The sequence below is a fragment of the Oncorhynchus mykiss genome, chromosome 21, assembly GCF_057628025.1.
Source record: "Oncorhynchus mykiss isolate SJ-2025 chromosome 21, ASM5762802v1, whole genome shotgun sequence".
Classification (NCBI taxonomy): Eukaryota; Metazoa; Chordata; class Actinopteri; order Salmoniformes; family Salmonidae; genus Oncorhynchus; species Oncorhynchus mykiss.
Window position 1 is genome coordinate 52,097,566 of NC_143042.1, and position 21,857 is coordinate 52,119,422.

The following is a 21,857-nucleotide window of genomic DNA, read 5'->3' on the forward strand; positions in this document are numbered from 1 at the left end:
GGGAGGCATGGAGAGAGGGAGGGAGAGAGGGTGGGAGAGAGACATTGAGAGAGGGAGGGAGGGAGAGAGGCATGGAGAGAGGGAGGGAGAGGGCAGGAGAGAGGGAGGGAGAGAGACATGGAGAGAGGGAGAGAGGCATGGAGAGAGGGAGGGGGAGAGGGAGGGAGAGAGGGAGGGAGAGAGGCATAGAGAGAGGGAGGGAGAGAGAGAGACATGGAGAGAGGGAGAGAGGGACCAGTAACATTCTGACTATGTGTAACTTTCAGGAGAGAGGGAGAGACCCCAATCCACAAAAGTGGAGACAAATTTGACCCCAATAACTACCGTGGGATATGCGTTAACAGTAACCTTGGGAAAATCCTCTGCATTATCATTAACAGCAGACTCGTACATTTCCTCAATGAAAACAATGTACTGAGCAAATGTCAAATGGGCTTTTTACCAAATTACCGTACAACCGACCATGTATTCACCCTGCAAAACCTAATTGACAACCAAACAAACCAAAACAAAGGCAAAGTCTTCTCATGCTTTGTTGATTTCAAAAAAGCCTTAGACTCCATTTGGCATGAGGGTCTGCTATACAAATTGATGGAAAGTGGTGTTGGGGGTAAAACATACAACATTATAAAATCCATGTACACAAACAACAAGTGTGCAGTTAAAATTGGCAAAAAAACACACAAATTCCTTCCCACAGGGGCGAGGGGTGAGACAGGGATGCAGCTTAAGCTCCACCCTCTTCAACATATATATCAACGAATTGGCGCGGGCACTAGAAAGGTCTGCAGAACCCGGCCTCACCCTACTAGAATCTGAAGTCAAATGTCTACTATTTACTGATGATCTGGTGCTTCTGTCACCAACCAAGGAGGGTCTACAGCAGCACCTAGATATTCTGCCAGACCTGGGCCCTGACAGTAAATCTCAGTAAGACCAAAAATAATGGTGTTCCAAAAAAGGTCCAGTCGCCAGGACCACAAATGCAAATTCCATTTAGATACCGTTGCCCTAGAGCACACAAAAAACTATACATACCTTGGCCTAAACATCAGCTCCACAGGTAACTTCCACAAAGCTGTGAATGATCTGAGAGACAAGGCAAGAAGGGCATTCTATGCCATCAAAAGGAACATAAAATTCAACATACCAATTAGGATCTGGCTAAAAATACTTGAATCAGTCATAGAGCCCATTGCCTTTTATGGTTGTGAGGTCTGGGGTCCGCTCACCAACCAAGATTTCACAAAATGGGACAAACACCAAATTGAGACTCTGCATACAGAATTCTGCAAAAATATCCTCCGTGTACCACGTAAAACACCAAATAATGCATGTAGAGCAGAATTAGGCCGGGAAACATGTGTTTCAAAATACCTGACCACTGTGACTGATCCAAACTTAAGGAAAGCCTAGTCTACCAGCCAGGCGCCGACAGAGATGGCCGCCTCGCTTCGCGTTCCTAGGAAACTATGCCGTTTTTTGTTTTTTTACGTGTTATTTCTTACATTAGTACCCCAGGTCATCTTAGGTTTCATTACATACAGTCGAGAAGAACTGCTGAATATAAGATCAGCGTCAACTCATCATCAGTACGACCACAAGCATTTCGCTACACTCGCATTAACATCTGCTAACCATGTGTATGTGACAAATAAAATTTGATTTGATTTGACTATGTACAGACTCCGTGAGCATAGCCTTGCTATTGAGAAAGGCCGCCGTAGACAGACATGGCTCTCAAGAGAAGACAGGCTATGTGCACACTGCCCACAAAATGAGGTGGAAACTGAGCTGCACTTCCTAACCTCCTGCCCAATGTATGACCATATTAGAGAGACATATTTCCCTCAGATTACACAGATCCACAAAGAATTCGAAAACAAATCCAATTTTGATAAACTCCCATATCTACTGGGTGAAATACCACAGTGTGCCATCACAGCAGCAATATGTGTGACCTGTTGCCACAAGAAAAGGGCAACTAGTGAAGAATAAACACCATTGTAAATACAACCCATATTTATGCTTATTTATTTTCCCTTGTGTACTTTAACCATTTGTACATTGTTACAACACTGTATATATATATATAATATGACATTTGTAATGTCTTTATTGTTTTGAAACTTCTGTATGTGTAATGTTTACTGTTAATTTTTATTGTTTATTTCACTTTTGTAGATGATCTACCTCACTTGCTTTGGCAATGTAAACACGTTTCCCATGCCAATAAAGCCCCTTGAATTGAATTGAAATGGGAGAGAGGGAGGCATGGAGAGAGGGAGAGAGAGAGGCATGGAGAGAGGGAGGGACCAGTAACATTCTGACTATGTGTAACTTTCAGGAGAGAGGCATGGAGAGAGGCATGGAGAGAGGGAGGGAGAGAGAGAGAAAGAGAGAGAGAGAGAGGTTGTAATTGAAGAATTCATAGAATCTAACCACTTCTGGGAAATTTGGAACACACTAAACAAACAACAACACAAAGAGTTCCAAAACAGAGATGTATGGATAAACCACTTCTCCAATCTTTTTGGCTCTATAACAAAGAACAAACAGCAAAGGCATATACATGATCAAATACAAATTTTAGAATCAACTATTAAAGACTACTAGAACACACTGGATTCCAGAACAAACTGGATTTCAGAACCCACTGGATTCCAGAACAAACTGGATTCCAGAACCCACTGGATTCCAGAACAAACTGGATTCCAGAACAAACTGGATTCCAGAACCCACTGGATTCTCCAATTACATCGAATGAACTACTTGACAAATGACATACAAACCCTCCAACCCAAAAAGTCCTGTGGTCTTGATGGAATCCTAGTTAAAGTACAAAGAGGAAAATAAATAAACATAAACATGGGTTGTATTTACAATGGTGTTTGTTCTTCACTGGTTGCCCTTTTCTCGTGGCAACAGGTCACAAATCTTGCTGCTGTGATGGCACACTGTGGTATTTCACCCTGTAGATATGGGAGTTTATCAAAATCGGGTTTGTTTTTAAATTCTTTGTGGATCTGTGTAATCTGAGGGAAATATGTCTCTCTAATATGGTCATACATTGGGCAGGAGGTTAGGAAGTGCAGCTCAGTTTCCACCTCATTTTGTGGGCAGTGAGCACATAGCCTGTCTTCTCTTGAGAGCCAGCCTACGACAGCCTGTCTCAATAGCAAGGCTATGCTCACTGAGTCTGTACATAGTTAAAGCTTTCCTTAAGTTTGGGTCAGTCACAGTGGTCCGTATTGCTCTGTTCAAGTAGAGTGTGATTTTGCTCTGGTCTGATAGAGGTGTCAGTGGGCTGACTGTGAACGCTCTGAGAGACTCTGGGTTGAGGTCAGAGGTCATAAAGTAATCTACACTACTACTGCCAAGAGATGAGCTACAGGTGTACCTACCATAGGAGTCCCCTCGAAGCCTACCATTAACTATGTACATACCTAGCGTGTGACAGAGCTGCAGGAGTTGTGACCTGTTTTGTTGGTTAAGTTGTCCTAGTTGTGTCTAGGGGTCAGATGTGGGAGGGAATGCTGTCACCCCCAGGTATGTGTTTGTCCCCCTGTGTGCTGAGGGTGTCAGGTTCTTGTCCGGTTCTGGCATTTAGGTCGCCACAGACTAGTACATGCCTCTGGGCCTGGAAATGATTGATTTCCCCCTCCAGGATGGAGAAGCTGTCTTCATTAAAGTATGGGGATTCTAGTGGGGGGATATAGGTAGCACACAGGAGGACATTTTTCTCTGTTGAGATCATTTCCTTATTAATTTCTTGCCAAATGTAAAATGTTCCTGTTTTGACTAATTTAATAGAGTGGATTAGGTCTGCTCTATATCAAATTAGCATACTGAGTCTCTTCCCTGTTTCACACCTGGTGGTTTGGTGGATGGGACTACCAGCTCTCTGTAACCTGGAGGGCAACCACTAGGTCCGTCTCCTCTATACCAGGTTTCTTGTAGGATGACAATGTTTTATTTGCGATTTCTTTGGTGAAGTCCAGGTTCCTGCTCTTTAGGCCAAAGGCAGATGACTTCAGGCTTTGGATATTTCAGGATGAGATAGTGAAGGCTTCGTGTTCCATAAAGAGTCCAATGTTGTCGGTCGTGTGGTTTGGCTCGTGTAAGAGTGGGGTTGGTCCTGTTTTCATCTCTCTCCCTCTATTTCGCTGATATTTTGGAAAAGACACTCAGTCAGGGATACCGCCACATCAGCTCCCTCTGCATCAGCTCCCCCTGCATCAGCTCCCCCTTTATCAGCTCCCCCTTTATCAGCTCCCCCTTTATCAGCTCCCCCTTTATCAGCTCCCCCTTTATCAGCTCCCCTGCATCAGCTCCCCTGCATCAGCTCCCCCTTTATCAGCTCCCCCTGCACCAGCTCCCCCCGCATCAGCTCCCCCTTTATCAGCTCCCCCTTTATCAGCTCCCTCTGCATCAGCTCCCCCTTTATCAGCTCCCCCTTTATCAGCTCCCCCTTTATCAGCTCCCCCTGCATCAGCTCCCCCTGCATCAGCTCCCCCTTTATCAGCTCCCCCTTTATCAGCTCCCCCTTTATCAGCTCCCCCTGCATCAGCTCCCCCTTTATCAGCTCCCCCTTTATCAGCTCCACCCTGCATCAGCTCCCCCTGCATCAGCTCCCCCTTTATCAGCTCCACCCTGCATCAGCTCCCCCTGCATCAGCTCCCCCTTTATCAGCTCCCCCTTTATCAGCTCCACCCTGCATCAGCTCCCCCTTTATCAGCTCCCCCTGCTGTGTATGAGTTCTCTCAAACTACTGGTATCCTTCTTCACAGATCCTGTTGTTGATGTTGCTCATGCAAATATAATCTTGACCAAATACAAAAGAGGTGTGTGTGTGTGTGTGTGTGTGTGTGTGTGTGTGTGTGTGTGTGAGAAATCAGGTGACACCCAGAGCCTGCTGTGTCCATCAATGTAAATAGTCTGCGAGAACACAGAGACCACTGTTTTATAGAACACAGATACCACTGTTTTATAGATCACAGAGACCACTGTTTTATAGAACACAGATACCACTGTTTTATAGAACACATATACCACTGTTTTATAGAACACAGATACCACTGTTTTATAGAACAGAGACCACTGTTTTATAGAACACAGAGACTCTTTTATAGAACACAGAGACCACTGTTTTATAGAACACAGAGACTCTTTTATAGAACACAGAGACTACTGTTTTATAGAACACAGAGACCACTGTTTTATAGAACACAGAGACTATTTTATAGAACACAGAGACTCTTTTATAGAACACAGAGACTCTTTTATAGAACACAGATTCCACTGACAAATGTTTTTTTGATTTATTCTAATTTGTGAATAAATGTGAACTACTGATTAACATATATTTGTTTGTCTTTGTCTGCATCTAATGGTCACTATTCTCTCTCTCTCTCTGACTCATATATATATATATATATATCTTTATTTCTTCCTTTCCTCTCTCTCTCAGTTACATCTATGATCCGACCACTCAGGTGGACGTCCACGGCAGGAAGAGGGACCCGGCTGAGAGCTCCCTCTACCAGTCCCACCACCTACCAGGAGACAGCGGGAACCAGTTCAACATCAAGCAGAACCAGGGTTTCCACAACCTGGGCTTCAGCAACAAGTACACCGAAAGAGGAGGTGGCGGAAGCCTCAAGCTGGAGATCGACAACAACCACATCAACAAGCTCCACGCCGTGCCCACCAACCCAGAGAGGGAGTTGGGCACGGGGCAGGCAGCCAAGCCTCATGTGGGGGAGGGTGGTGGAGATCTATATATCCTCCATCCAGAGGGCCAGGTGCCAAGACGAGATCCATCCAAGGGCCTCAATCTAGTCCGAGTCTATCCCAACACACCCTCCCTGGATCTTACTCTCAATCTGACCCACTCAGGTGACACTGACTCTCACCCAGACAAGATTAGGATGGTCCGGAACTTCTCGGACCCCTCCATCGGGGACAGGTATGGGGTGGGGTGCAACACCTCATCAGTGGACGAGCTGGACGAGGGGGTGGGGGGCACGCCGGAGTACCTTGGCGACACGGGAGATGAGCAGAGTGTCCTGTCTGTGGACATTCAAACCAGTACGACTAGCCTGTCCTCGGCAGACACAAACGACGATAGGGGGGCGCCGGACGCCACTACCACAGAGAATGGGATCGGGATCTCAGTGAAGAAGAGCGAGGATGAGGGGAAGGAAGGGGAAAACGATGACGTGCAGAGCGTCACAGACTCTATGGTGGCAGAAGCTCTGGCAGCTCTAGAGGCAGCGACTGCCGGGGAGGACTAACTGTCAAGAACCTCTTAATAGGTCCAAAAAACCACAATCTAACATCTATTCAGCTTCAGTATCCGATGGGGCTGAATGAGGAGATTCTGATGTATCTTTTAACATGTCACATGGGTATATCAATGTTGTCTGCACTCTCAGGAGAAGGAGAGAAGACTCTTGGCGCTCGACTGTGAATATTCCCCGCGTCCTAATCCCCAATATATGGTACATATTAAACTTCCTGGTCTTCAGCTGTACAATCTACATTTCTATGTTCCACCAGCACAGCGTCTATAACTTCTATCTCTATATTCTGTCCTATAAAATGCCGCTCTGCACAGCTTCTAGATCTTCTACCTCTATATTATTTTCTATAAAATGCAGCTCTGCACTGCTTCTAGAACTTGTATCTCTATATTCTGTCCTATAAAATGCAGCTCTGCACAGCTTCTAGAACTTCTATCTCTATATTCTGTCAGTACTTGCCATGGCTTTGTTTGTCTTCAGGGAGCTTTGCTGTGCTTCATTATATAAACACACTGACAGGCCATCTCCAGCTACCTATTGGTGTATCGTATCCATGTTGTTGTTGTTGTTGTTTACCTATTTTACTATGTTATTTATATAATGACTGGTTGGCTCAGACTTTTCTAGTTCAATACATGTCAGAGATAGCTTGTTTAGCTAAGATTCCACTCCCTGCACTCCTTTAACAATGACGCACAGTGCAAGGAGTGGAATGTTAGCTAAACAGACTGGCACCCAGGCTATGTCAGAGACATTTCCCAAACTCTGGAGAGGAGAGCGGACATGTTAAAGACCATAGAGAGAGGTAGTCGGTTCACTTTACAACCTCCCATTGTGGAGCATACTGGGCTGACCTCATGACACCTTAAGACAGGAAGTAGGTATATATATATATATATATATCACAGATATACGTAGCATCTCTGTATCCTGTTTTCCCTCGAATGCAAACATTCCACATTTGTGATGGGTCTTTGTTTCAGTGAAGGAGAATTATATTAAAAAAATATATATTTTTAATCGGGACTGTCCTTTTAAAGTCTTTTGTTTGTTTGCCAAAATCATTTCTATTCAAATGTATATGTACATAAAATGCATTTAGAAGTTTAATTTGCTATGTACTGTCAAAAAAGAAGCCTTAAATTATTTTTTAAATCAAAGCACAGATGTTTTCAGGGGCACAATATTAAAAAAAAAACATTTAAAAAAAAGAATTGGCCATGTTTCTCTGGTCGCTCACTAATCTCCATATTCCTCTTGTACACACCCCCCCCCCCTTTTCTCAAACTCTTTCCTTTTTCCAGTCTTTCTACCAGATCCAATCGCTCCGTCACTCTCAAGGATTTGCAACAAATACAAAACTCTCTCTCCCCACTCTGTTAACACCTGTGTAGCCTTGGTGTGTGTGTGTGTGTATGTGTGTTATTTCTCTGAGATCTAAGTGTGTTTAGGAGATCGTAGCTGAAATGTTTCTCTGACAGCCCTCTGATATTCCTTGCCACCAGAGCCCTGGGACCAGGCCTAACTAAGGCCCTTGGAGCGTTACTCAGGCCAAAAGGAGACGCCAGGGACTCACAAACACCTGATTACACCCGGGCTAAGGCGGTGAACGTGCTAACTTTGGCTCACCACATGATAGCTATTAGTGTGTCTCTCCCAACCTCCCCTCGCAGTCGGAGAGGAGACACCGAAATATCCCAATCTTGTGATGTTTCTTTTTTAGCCACATTATCTCTCCCATCTCCTTTTATTTACTGAGAGTTTGTCTCCGTTTGTCTCCGTTTAATCACACACCATCCCTCTCGCCGTAAAGACACTGTTTTGGTTTTTTTGGGGGGAGCATCTGTTTCTGTGGTAATACAGTGTTGCTTCTGCTTTAACATATAACAGTGGCCTTCCTCTTAATATCTCTCCATATCAACTCCTTCACAATAACAACCTCTTTCTCACGGTGCCCTAAAGTGACTGCTCAAACCGAGGTTACCATCTGATCTGCTGTTTGAGGTGTAAACTTGCTTGTTTTATTAGAAGGAAAACCTAAATGTGCCCGTCTGATTCAGCTACTAAACTCTCCCAGAGAGGTTACATGATGTAATAACAGCTCACTCAGCAGCACCACAGTTAATCTTACTACTGACTGACTGACTGACTGCCTGCCTGACTGAGTGACTAACTGCCTGAGTGACTGACTGACTGCCTGCATGACTAACTGACTGAGTGACTGGCTGACTGAGGGACTGACTGAGTGACTGACTGACTGCCTGCCTGCCTGACTCCCTGAGTGAGTGATTGACTGACTGACTGACTGCCTGCCTGCCTGTGTGCATGAGTGACTGACTATGAGTGACTGTCTGACTGACTGACTAAGTGAGTGACTGACTGACAGTAGGAGGTTTCATGGTCTGTGATGTCACAGTGCAGGTTAAATTAACTACTACCCCTTCAGCCATCTTGGGGTCTACTTTTGGTGTGTGTGTGTGTGTGTGTGTGTGTGTGTGTGTGTGTGTGTACGTATGAATGTGAATTAACAATACACAGAGGGTTACAGTTTCAACTCTGACGTCTGGGGTTTGACGGTCAGGTAGAAATCTATATGTTGAAGAGTTAATGGCGCTTTGTCTGCCCAACCTGTACGGTAGATTGTCAACAGCACAGTATCCTTGTGAAGAAGCACAGACTACAGTGGGTCAGAAATGTGTTGTATGATTTCTGTCAAATTCTCATAAATAAAATAACCATGAAAATAAGTTGTTTGCACCAGTGATGTACTTTTGGTATGTGTGTCCTGGCCAATAGAGTCTCAGACGGACAGTCCAACGTTTTCTTTAGTTCCCAGTGTACATTGCGTTAGAAAAGGAATGGGGTGCACATTTCAAATTCATTTTTCTCAAGGCTTTTGGGTTGGGAGTGATGTGATCAATACTTACGATCAAGTTACGTAGAGGGATAGCTCACATAATTTAAATAATTACCCTAAAAGGTAGTCTATTGGCCAGGAGGGAACTGATTTAAATAATTACCCTAAAGGTAGTCTATTGGCCAGGAGGGAACTGATTTAAATAATTACCCTAAAGGTAGTCTATTGGCCAGGAGGGAACTGATTTAAATAATTACCCTAAAGGTAGTCTATTGGCCAGGAGGGAACTGATTTAAATAATTACCCTAAAAGGTAGTCTATTGGCCAGGAGGGAACTGATTTAAATAATTACCCTAAAAGGTAGTCTATTGGCCAGGAGGGAACTGATTTAAATAATTACCCTAAAAGGTAGTCTATTGGCCAGGAGGGAACTGATTTAAATAATTACCCTAAAAGGTAGTCTATTGGCCAGGAGGGGCCTGGTTTAGGGAGAGAAATCTGTTTTTACCAGAAAGTGACCACTGTTAACATTGAAGCTATTTAAAAGGATGAGTCACACTTCTCTAACCATGTGACTTGCATGACATCCCCAGTGAACTGCCCTCTGGGAGATGTAGTGTGAACAGCACACGGGGAAGCAGGAATAGTGTTTCTTTTGTAAGAGATTCTGTTAATGTTTCACACCACAGTTAAATACAAAACACTTAAGAGGAGAGAATCAGTTAATACTGCCCAGTGCCTAAAATAAGCCCAGTATAATGAGTTCCCATAACCTGTCAACTATGATTCTATGAAAAGTGTATGTCTATGTTTGGGATTCATAGAACAGGAAAGTCATAGGGTACAGAGGTGTTAGCCTGGTCCCAGATCTGTATGTGCTGCAGGCTTAGTGAGCGTGGAACAAGGCTACAGGTCTCAGGTGAGGTTACTAGGCAGTATGGAACAAGGCTCCAGGTCTCAGGTGAGGTTACTAGGCAGTATGGAACAAGGCTTCAGGTCTCAGGTGAGGTTACTAGGCAGTATGGAACAAGGCTACAGGTCTCAGGTGAGGTTACTAGGCAGTATGGAACAAGGCTTCAGGTCTCAGGTGAGGTTACTAGGCAGTATGGAACAAGGCTACAGGTCTCAGGTGAGGTTACTAGGCAGTATGGAACAAGGCTTCGGGTCTCAGGTGAGGTTACTAGGCAGTATGGAACAAGGCTTCCGGTCTCAGGTGAGGTTACTAGGCAGTATGGAACAAGGCTTCAGGTCTCAGGTGAGGTTACTAGGCAGTATGGAAGAAGTCTTGAGCTCTCAGGTGAGGTTACTAGGCAGTATGGAACAAGGCTTCAGGTCTCAGGTGAGGTTACTAGGCAGTATGGAACAAGGCTTCAGGTCTCAGGTGAGGTTACTAGGCAGTATGGAACAAGGCTTCAGGTCTCAGGTGAGGTTACTAGGCAGTATGGAACAAGGCTTCAGGTCTCAGGTGAGGTTACTAGGCAGTATGGAACAAGGCTTCAGGTCTCAGGTGAGGTTACTAGGCAGTATGGAACAAGGCTTCAGGTCTCAGGTGAGGTTACTAGGCAGTATGGAACAAGGCTTGAGCTCTCAGGTGAGGTTACTAGGCAGTATGGAACAAGGCTTCAGGTCTCAGGTGAGGTTACTAGGCAGTATGGAACAAGGCTTCAGGTCTCAGGTGAGGTTACTAGGCAGTATGGAACAAGGCTTCGGGTCTCAGGTGAGGTTACTAGGCAGTATGGAACAAGGCTTCGGGTCTCAGGTGAGGTTACTAGGCACTGTGTGGAACAAGCCTTGAGCTCTCAGGTGAGGTTACTCAGTGCCTTCAGATCTAGGTGAGGTTACTCAGTGCCTTCAGATCTAGGTGAGGTTACTCAGTGCCTTCAGATCTAGGTGAGGTTACTCAGTGCCTTCAGATCTAGGTGAGGTTACTCAGTGCCTTCAGATCTAGGTGAGGTTACTCAGTGCCTGCAGATCTAGGTGAGGTTACTCGGTGCCTGCAGATCTAGGTGAGGTTACTCGGTGCCTTCAGATCTAGGTGAGGTTACTCGGTGCCTTCAGATCTAGGTGAGGTTACTCGGTGCCTTCAGATCTAGGTGAGGTTACTCAGTGCCTTCAGATCTAGGTGAGGTTACTTAGTGCCTTCAGATCTAGGTGAGGTTACTCAGTGAGTGTGAACCACTGGAAGGTCATTGCTGTTGTCACAAAGCTTTAGTAAGGTGTTAATCATTGAATAGACAGACCTACTGCCCACGCTCACTTAATGTTTAAAGTTTTCCCCCGGGGGCTGACAGCTTCTTCCTCTTGGCCAACACCCAGAAACAGAGGCTGAGCTCTGACTTTGGCTTCCTAGATAAATACCAGTGGAGGCTGGTGGGAGGAGCTATAGGAGAACGGGCTCATTGTATTGGCTGGAACGGTATCAAAACACACGTTTGTATGGAAACCACAGACTCCATTCCAGCCAATACAATGAGCCCGTCCTCCTATGGCACCTCCCACCAGCCTCCACTGATAAATCCAATGATTAAATGTTACTAATGATACACTATACAAAATGGCATGTCAACATGAGTCACATTGGTACTGTAGTGACCTTATGAACACAGCCCTGCAGCACTGAGCAGCCGGCTCCGTAAAGCAGAGAGGAGACGGTCCTAGTGGGATGATATCCGGGTTATTGATTCAAAGTGTCCTCTTAATATTTCTATTGCATTATGTACAGTAATGACATATCATGTGAACAAAGACTATTATGACATCATGTGAACAAAGACTATTGAACGGGAGAGAGAGAGATGGGTGTCACCAGTTTGTCCAAGGTAAGAGCGAGGGCAAACAAGCCCAGAGTCAATATTTGCTGAAGGTCCTCTCGATGCTATCCCATGTCCTGTAGTGTGGTGCGTAGTGGTGTGGGGAGTAGTGTTACAGAACTAATAACTCGCCTACGGATATTGTTCCACTCTCTCAACAACATCAAAAAGGACAGATACAACAGTCACACAAACTCCATGGAAACAGTGTGTGTGTGTGTGTGTGTGTGTGTGTGTGTGTGTGTGTGTGTGTGTGTGTGTGTGTAATGAATTTGATTGTCAGTCACTACGTCAGGAGCACCTGAACAGCCGTTACATGTCCTAAAGAAGAAAAAACAAACATCTCGTCACCTCCTCCATCTGGCAGCACTATGACATCAAGACAAAGAACAAACATCTCGTCACCTCCTCCATCTGGCAGCACTATGACATCAAGACAAAGAACAACCATCTCGTCACCTCCTCCATCTGGCAGCACTATGACATCAAGACAAAGAACAAACATCTCGTCACCTCCTCCATCTGGCAGCACTATGACATCAAGACAAAGAACAAACATCTCGTCACCTCCTCCATCTGGCAGCACTATGACATCAAGACAAAGAACAAACATCTCGTCACCTCCTCCATCTGGCAGCACTATGACATCAAGACAAAGAACAAACATCTCGTCACCTCCTCCATCTGGCAGCACTATGACATCAAGACAAAGAACAAACATCTCGTCACCTCCTCCATCTGGCAACACTATGACATCAAGACAAAGAACAAACATCTCGTCACCTCCTCCATCTGGCAACACTATGACATCAAGACAAAGAACAAACATCTCGTCACCTCCTCCATCTGGCAGCACTATGACATCAAGACAAAGAACAAACATCTCGTCACCTCCTCCATCTGGCAGCACTATGACATCAAGACAAAGGGAAAGAACAAACATCTCGTCACCTCCTCCATCTGGCAGCACTATGACATCAAGACAAAGAACAAACATCTCGTCACCTCCTCCATCTGGCAGCACTATGACATCAAGACAAAGAACAAACATCTCGTCACCTCCTCCATCTGGCAACACTATGACATCAAGACAAAGAACAAACATCTCGTCACCTCCTCCATCTGGCAGCACTATGACATCAAGACAAAGAACAAACATCTCGTCACCTCCTCCATCTGGCAACACTATGACATCAAGACAAAGAACAAACATCTCGTCACCTCCTCCATCTGGCAGCACTATGACATCAAGACAAAGAACAAACATCTCGTCACCTCCTCCATCTGGCAGCACTATGACATCAAGACAAAGAACAAACATCTCGTCACCTCCTCCATCTGGCAGCACTATGACATCAAGACAAAGAACAAACATCTCGTCACCTCCTCCATCTGGCAGCACTATGACATCAAGACAAAGAACAAACATCTCGTCACCTCCTCCATCTGGCAGCACTATGACATCAAGACAAAGAACAAACATCTCGTCACCTCCTCCATCTGGCAGCACTATGACATCAAGACAAAGAACAAACATCTCGTCACCTCCTCCATCTGGCAGCACTATGACATCAAGACAAAGGGAAAGAACAAACATCTCGTCACCTCCTCCATCTGGCAGCACTATGACATCAAGACAAAGAACAAACATCTCGTCACCTCCTCCATCTGGCAACACTATGACATCAAGACAAAGAACAAACATCTCGTCACCTCCTCCATCTGGCAGCACTATGACATCAAGACAAAGAACAAACATCTCGTCACCTCCTCCATCTGGCAACACTATGACATCAAGACAAAGAACAAACATCTCTTCACCTCCTCCATCTGGCAGCACTATGACATCAAGACAAAGAACAAACATCTCGTCACCTCCTCCATCTGGCAGCACTATGACATCAAGACAAAGAACAAACATCTCGTCACCTCCTCCATCTGGCAGCACTATGACATCAAGACAAAGAACAAACATCTCGTCACCTCCTCCATCTGGCAGCACTATGACATCAAGACAAAGAACAAACATCTCGTCACCTCCTCCATCTGGCAGCACTATGACATCAAGACAAAGAACAAACATCTCGTCACCTCCTCCATCTGGCAGCACTATGACATCAAGACAAAGAACAAACATCTCGTCACCTCCTCCATCTGGCAGCACTATGACATCAAGACAAAGAACAAACATCTCGTCACCTCCTCCATCTGGCAGCACTATGACATCAAGACAAAGAACAAACATCTCGTCACCTCCTCCATCTGGCAGCACTATGACATCAAGACAAAGAACAAACATCTCGTCACCTCCTCCATCTGGCAACACTATGACATCAAGACAAAGAACAAACATCTCGTCACCTCCTCCATCTGGCAGCACTATGACATCAAGACAAAGAACAAACATCTCGTCACCTCCTCCATCTGGCAGCACTATGACATCAAGACAAAGAACAAACATCTCGTCACCTCCTCCATCTGGCAGCACTATGACATCAAGACAAAGAACAAACATCTCGTCACCTCCTCCATCTGGCAGCACTATGACATCAAGACAAAGAACAAACATCTCGTCACCTCCTCCATCTGGCAACACTATGACATCAAGACAAAGAACAAACATCTCGTCACCTCCTCCATCTGGCAGCACTATGACATCAAGACAAAGAACAAACATCTCGTCACCTCCTCCATCTGGCAGCACAATGACATCAAGACAAAGAACAAACATCTCGTCACCTCCTCCATCTGGCAGCACTATGACATCAAGACAAAGAACAAACATCTCGTCACCTCCTCCATCTGGCAACACTATGACATCAAGACAAAGAACAAACATCTCGTCACCTCCTCCATCTGGCAGCACTATGACATCAAGACAAAGAACAAACATCTCGTCACCTCCTCCATCTGGCAGCACTATGACATCAAGACAAAGAACAAACATCTCGTCACCTCCTCCATCTGGCAACACTATGACATCAAGACAAAGAACAAACATCTCGTCACCTCCTCCATCTGGCAGCACTATGACATCAAGACAAAGAACAAACATCTCGTCACCTCCTCCATCTGGCAGCACTATGACATCAAGACAAAGAACAAACATCTCGTCACCTCCATCTGGCAGCACTATGACATCAAGACAAAGAACAAACATCTCGTCACCTCCTCCATCTGGCAGCACTATGACATCAAGACAAAGAACAAACATCTCGTCACCTCCATCTGGCAGCACTATGACATCAAGACAAAGAACAAACATCTCGTCACCTCCTCCATCTGGCAACACTATGACATCAAGACAAAGAACAAACATCTCGTCACCTCCTCCATCTGGCAGCACTATGACATCAAGACAAAGAACAAACATCTCGTCACCTCCTCCATCTGGCAGCACTATGACATCAAGACAGAACAAACATCTCGTCACCTCCTCCATCTGGCAGCACTATGACATCAAGACAAAGAACAAACATCTCGTCACCTCCTCCATCTGGCAGCACTATGACATCAAGACAAAGAACAAACATCTCGTCACCTCCTCCATCTGGCAGCACTATGACATCAAGACAAAGAACAAACATCTCGTCACCTCCTCCATCTGGCAGCACTATGACATCAAGACAAAGAACAAACATCTCGTCACCTCCTCCATCTGGCAGCACTATGACATCAAGACAAAGAACAAACATCTCGTCACCTCCTCCATCTGGCAACACTATGACATCAAGACAAAGAACAAACATCTCGTCACCTCCTCCATCTGGCAGCACTATGACATCAAGACAAAGAACAAACATCTCGTCACCTCCTCCATCTGGCAGCACAATGACATCAAGACAAAGAACAAACATCTCGTCACCTCCTCCATCTGGCAGCACTATGACATCAAGACAAAGAACAAACATCTCGTCACCTCCTCCATCTGGCAACACTATGACATCAAGAACAAACATCTCGTCACCTCCTCCATCTGGCAACACTATGACATCAAGACAAAGAACAAACATCTCGTCACCTCCTCCATCTGGCAGCACTATGACATCAAGACAAAGAACAAACATCTCGTCACCTCCTCCATCTGGCAGCACTATGACATCAAGACAAAGAACAAACATCTCGTCACCTCCTCCATCTGGCAGCACTATGACATCAAGACAAAGAACAAACATCTCGTCACCTCCTCCATCTGGCAGCACTATGACATCAAGACAAAGAACAAACATCTCGTCACCTCCTCCATCTGGCAGCACTATGACATCAAGACAAAGAACAAACATCTCGTCACCTCCTCCATCTGGCAGCACTATGACATCAAGACAAAGAACAAACATCTCGTCACCTCCTCCATCTGGCAGCACTATGACATCAAGACAAAGAACAAACATCTCGTCACCTCCATCTGGCAGCACTATGACATCAAGACAAAGAACAAACATCTCGTCACCTCCTCCATCTGGCAGCACTATGACATCAAGACAAAGAACAAACATCTCGTCACCTCCTCCATCTGGCAGCACTATGACATCAAGACAAAGGGAAAGAACAAACATCTCGTCACCTCCTCCATCTGGCAGCACTATGACATCAAGACAAAGAACAAACATCTCGTCACCTCCTCCATCTGGCAGCACTATGACATCAAGACAAAGAACAAACATCTCGTCACCTCCTCCATCTGGCAACACTATGACATCAAGACAAAGAACAAACATCTCGTCACCTCCTCCATCTGGCAGCACTATGACATCAAGACAAAGAACAAACATCTCGTCACCTCCTCCATCTGGCAGCACTATGACATCAAGACAAAGAACAAACATCTCGTCACCTCCTCCATCTGGCAGCACTATGACATCAAGACAAAGAACAAACATCTCGTCACCTCCTCCATCTGGCAGCACTATGACATCAAGACAAAGAACAAACATCTCGTCACCTCCTCCATCTGGCAACACTATGACATCAAGACAAAGAACAAACATCTCGTCACCTCCTCCATCTGGCAGCACTATGACATCAAGACAAAGAACAAACATCTCGTCACCTCCTCCATCTGGCAGCACAATGACATCAAGACAAAGAACAAACATCTCGTCACCTCCTCCATCTGGCAGCACTATGACATCAAGACAAAGAACAAACATCTCGTCACCTCCTCCATCTGGCAGCACAATGACATCAAGACAAAGAACAAACATCTCGTCACCTCCTCCATCTGGCAGCACTATGACATCAAGGCAAAGAACAAACATCTCGTCACCTCCTCCATCTGGCAGCACTATGACATCAAGACAAAGAACAAACATCTCGTCACCTCCTCCATCTGGCAGCACTATGACATCAAGACAAAGAACAAACATCTCGTCACCTCCTCCATCTGGCAACACTATGACATCAAGACAAAGAACAAACATCTCGTCACCTCCTCCATCTGGCAGCACTATGACATCAAGACAAAGAACAAACATCTCGTCACCTCCTCCATCTGGCAGCACTATGACATCAAGACAAAGAACAAACATCTCGTCACCTCCATCTGGCAGCACTATGACATCAAGACAAAGAACAAACATCTCGTCACCTCCTCCATCTGGCAGCACTATGACATCAAGACAAAGAACAAACATCTCGTCACCTCCATCTGGCAGCACTATGACATCAAGACAAAGAACAAACATCTCGTCACCTCCTCCATCTGGCAACACTATGACATCAAGACAAAGAACAAACATCTCGTCACCTCCTCCATCTGGCAGCACTATGACATCAAGACAAAGAACAAACATCTCGTCACCTCCTCCATCTGGCAGCACTATGACATCAAGACAGAACAAACATCTCGTCACCTCCTCCATCTGGCAGCACTATGACATCAAGACAAAGAACAAACATCTCGTCACCTCCTCCATCTGGCAGCACTATGACATCAAGACAAAGAACAAACATCTCGTCACCTCCTCCATCTGGCAGCACTATGACATCAAGACAAAGAACAAACATCTCGTCACCTCCTCCATCTGGCAGCACTATGACATCAAGACAAAGAACAAACATCTCGTCACCTCCTCCATCTGGCAGCACTATGACATCAAGACAAAGAACAAACATCTCGTCACCTCCTCCATCTGGCAACACTATGACATCAAGACAAAGAACAAACATCTCGTCACCTCCTCCATCTGGCAGCACTATGACATCAAGACAAAGAACAAACATCTCGTCACCTCCTCCATCTGGCAGCACAATGACATCAAGACAAAGAACAAACATCTCGTCACCTCCTCCATCTGGCAGCACTATGACATCAAGACAAAGAACAAACATCTCGTCACCTCCTCCATCTGGCAACACTATGACATCAAGAACAAACATCTCGTCACCTCCTCCATCTGGCAGCACTATGACATCAAGACAAAGAACAAACATCTCGTCACCTCCTCCATCTGGCAGCACTATGACATCAAGACAAAGAACAAACATCTCGTCACCTCCTCCATCTGGCAACACTATGACATCAAGACAAAGAACAAACATCTCGTCACCTCCTCCATCTGGCAGCACTATGACATCAAGACAAAGAACAAACATCTCGTCACCTCCTCCATCTGGCAGCACTATGACATCAAGACAAAGAACAAACATCTCGTCACCTCCTCCATCTGGCAGCACTATGACATCAAGACAAAGAACAAACATCTCGTCACCTCCTCCATCTGGCAGCACTATGACATCAAGACAAAGAACAAACATCTCGTCACCTCCTCCATCTGGCAGCACTATGACATCAAGACAAAGAACAAACATCTCGTCACCTCCTCCATCTGGCAGCACTATGACATCAAGACAAAGAACAAACATCTCGTCACCTCCTCCATCTGGCAGCACTATGACATCAAGACAAAGAACAAACATCTCGTCACCTCCTCCATCTGGCAGCACTATGACATCAAGACAAAGGGAAAGAACAAACATCTCGTCACCTCCTCCATCTGGCAGCACTATGACATCAAGACAAAGGGAAAGAACAAACATCTCGTCACCTCCTCCATCTGGCAGCACTATGACATCAAGACAAAGGGAAAGAACAAACATCTCGTCACCTCCTCCATCTGGCAGCACTATGACATCAAGACAAAGAACAAACATCTCGTCACCTCCTCCATCTGGCAGCACTATGACATCAAGACAAAGAACAAACATCTCGTCACCTCCTCCATCTGGCAGCACTATGACATCAAGACAAAGAACAAACATCTCGTCACCTCCTCCATCTGGCAGCACTATGACATCAAGACAAAGAACAAACATCTCGTCACCTCCTCCATCTGGCAGCACTATGACATCAAGACAAAGAACAAACATCTCGTCACCTCCTCCATCTGGCAGCACTATGACATCAAGACAAAGGGAAAGAACAAACATCTCGTCACCTCCTCCATCTGGCAACACTATGACATCAAGACAAAGAACAAACATCTCGTCACCTCCTCCATCTGGCAACACTATGACATCAAGACAAAGAACAAACATCTCGTCACCTCCTCCATCTGGCAGCACTATGACATCAAGACAAAGAACAAACATCTCGTCACCTCCTCCATCTGGCAGCACTATGACATCAAGACAAAGAACAAACATCTCGTCACCTCCTCCATCTGGCAGCACTATGACATCAAGACAAAGAACAAACATCTCGTCACCTCCTCCATCTGGCAGCACTATGACATCAAGACAAAGAACAAACATCTCGTCACCTCCTCCATCTGGCAACACTATGACATCAAGACAAAGAACAAACATCTCGTCACCTCCTCCATCTGGCAGCACTATGACATCAAGACAAAGAACAAACATCTCGTCACCTCCTCCATCTGGCAGCACAATGACATCAAGACAAAGAACAAACATCTCGTCACCTCCTCCATCTGGCAGCACTATGACATCAAGGCAAAGAACAAACATCTCGTCACCTCCTCCATCTGGCAGCACTATGACATCAAGACAAAGAACAAACATCTCGTCACCTCCTCCATCTGGCAACACTATGACATCAAGACAAAGAACAAACATCTCGTCACCTCCTCCATCTGGCAGCACTATGACATCAAGACAAAGAACAAACATCTCGTCACCTCCTCCATCTGGCAGCACTATGACATCAAGACAAAGAACAAACATCTCGTCACCTCCTCCATCTGGCAACACTATGACATCAAGACAAAGAACAAACATCTCGTCACCTCCTCCATCTGGCAGCACTATGACATCAAGACAAAGAACAAACATCTCGTCACCTCCTCCATCTGGCAGCACTATGACATCAAGACAAAGAACAAACATCTCGTCACCTCCTCCATCTGGCAGCACTATGACATCAAGACAAAGAACAAACATCTCGTCACCTCCTCCATCTGGCAGCACTATGACATCAAGACAAAGAACAAACATCTCGTCACCTCCTCCATCTGGCAGCACTATGACATCAAGACAAAGAACAAACATCTCGTCACCTCCTCCATCTGGCAACACTATGACATCAAGACAAAGAACAAACATCTCGTCACCTCCTCCATCTGGCAGCACTATGACATCAAGACAAAGAACAAACATCTCGTCACCTCCTCCATCTGGCAGCACAATGACATCAAGACAAAGAACAAACATCTCGTCACCTCCTCCATCTGGCAGCACTATGACATCAAGACAAAGAACAAACATCTCGTCACCTCCTCCATCTGGCAACACTATGACATCAAGAACAAACATCTCGTCACCTCCTCCATCTGGCAGCACTATGACATCAAGACAAAGAACAAACATCTCGTCACCTCCTCCATCTGGCAGCACTATGACATCAAGACAAAGAACAAACATCTCGTCACCTCCTCCATCTGGCAACACTATGACATCAAGACAAAGAACAAACATCTCGTCACCTCCTCCATCTGGCAGCACTATGACATCAAGACAAAGAACAAACATCTCGTCACCTCCTCCATCTGGCAGCACTATGACATCAAGACAAAGAACAAACATCTCGTCACCTCCTCCATCTGGCAGCACTATGACATCAAGACAAAGAACAAACATCTCGTCACCTCCTCCATCTGGCAGCACTATGACATCAAGACAAAGAACAAACATCTCGTCACCTCCTCCATCTGGCAGCACTATGACATCAAGACAAAGAACAAACATCTCGTCACCTCCTCCATCTGGCAGCACTATGACATCAAGACAAAGAACAAACATCTCGTCACCTCCTCCATCTGGCAGCACTATGACATCAAGACAAAGAACAAACATCTCGTCACCTCCTCCATCTGGCAGCACTATGACATCAAGACAAAGAACAAACATCTCGTCACCTCCTCCATCTGGCAGCACTATGACATCAAGACAAAGAACAAACATCTCGTCACCTCCTCCATCTGGCAGCACTATGACATCAAGACAAAGGGAAAGAACAAACATCTCGTCACCTCCTCCATCTGGCAACACTATGACATCAAGACAAAGAACAAACATCTCGTCACCTCCTCCATCTGGCAACACTATGACATCAAGACAAAGGGAAAGTAGATCTATTAAAAACGACCACGATAAGTAATCACGAGGAGGGCAGGAAATGGAGAGAGCGAGAAAGAGAAACGACAGGTTATTGAATACTGAAAATAGACAATGTGATAGAGGGGACGAGGAAGAGTAGAAAAGATGACTGAAGAGAAGACTTCAAAACACAAAGATGGGTATTAATCAATTTAAATGAGTTAAAAACACGTCATCTCTCTCCTTAAAAAAAACTCATTCAATTCTATAGTATTTTTTTTTTTTTTATTAGTGTCAACTGTCAACATAAAATGGCAAAAACATTACAAG

The 21,857-nt window shown here is 45.2% G+C and overlaps 1 protein-coding gene across 1 annotated transcript in view; it reads left to right on the forward strand.

Annotated features, from left to right (window-relative positions):
- zgc:194930 (uncharacterized) overlaps window positions 1-9,049 on the forward strand; it is a 30,264-nt gene extending 21,215 nt beyond the window's left edge. The window contains exon 3 of the mRNA XM_021578291.3: window positions 5,471-9,049. Coding sequence (XP_021433966.3) covers window positions 5,471-6,296 — 826 coding nt within the window. The 3' untranslated portion in view covers window positions 6,297-9,049. The remainder of the gene's footprint in view (window positions 1-5,470) is intronic.
- The last annotated feature ends 12,808 nt before the right edge of the window (window positions 9,050-21,857 follow it).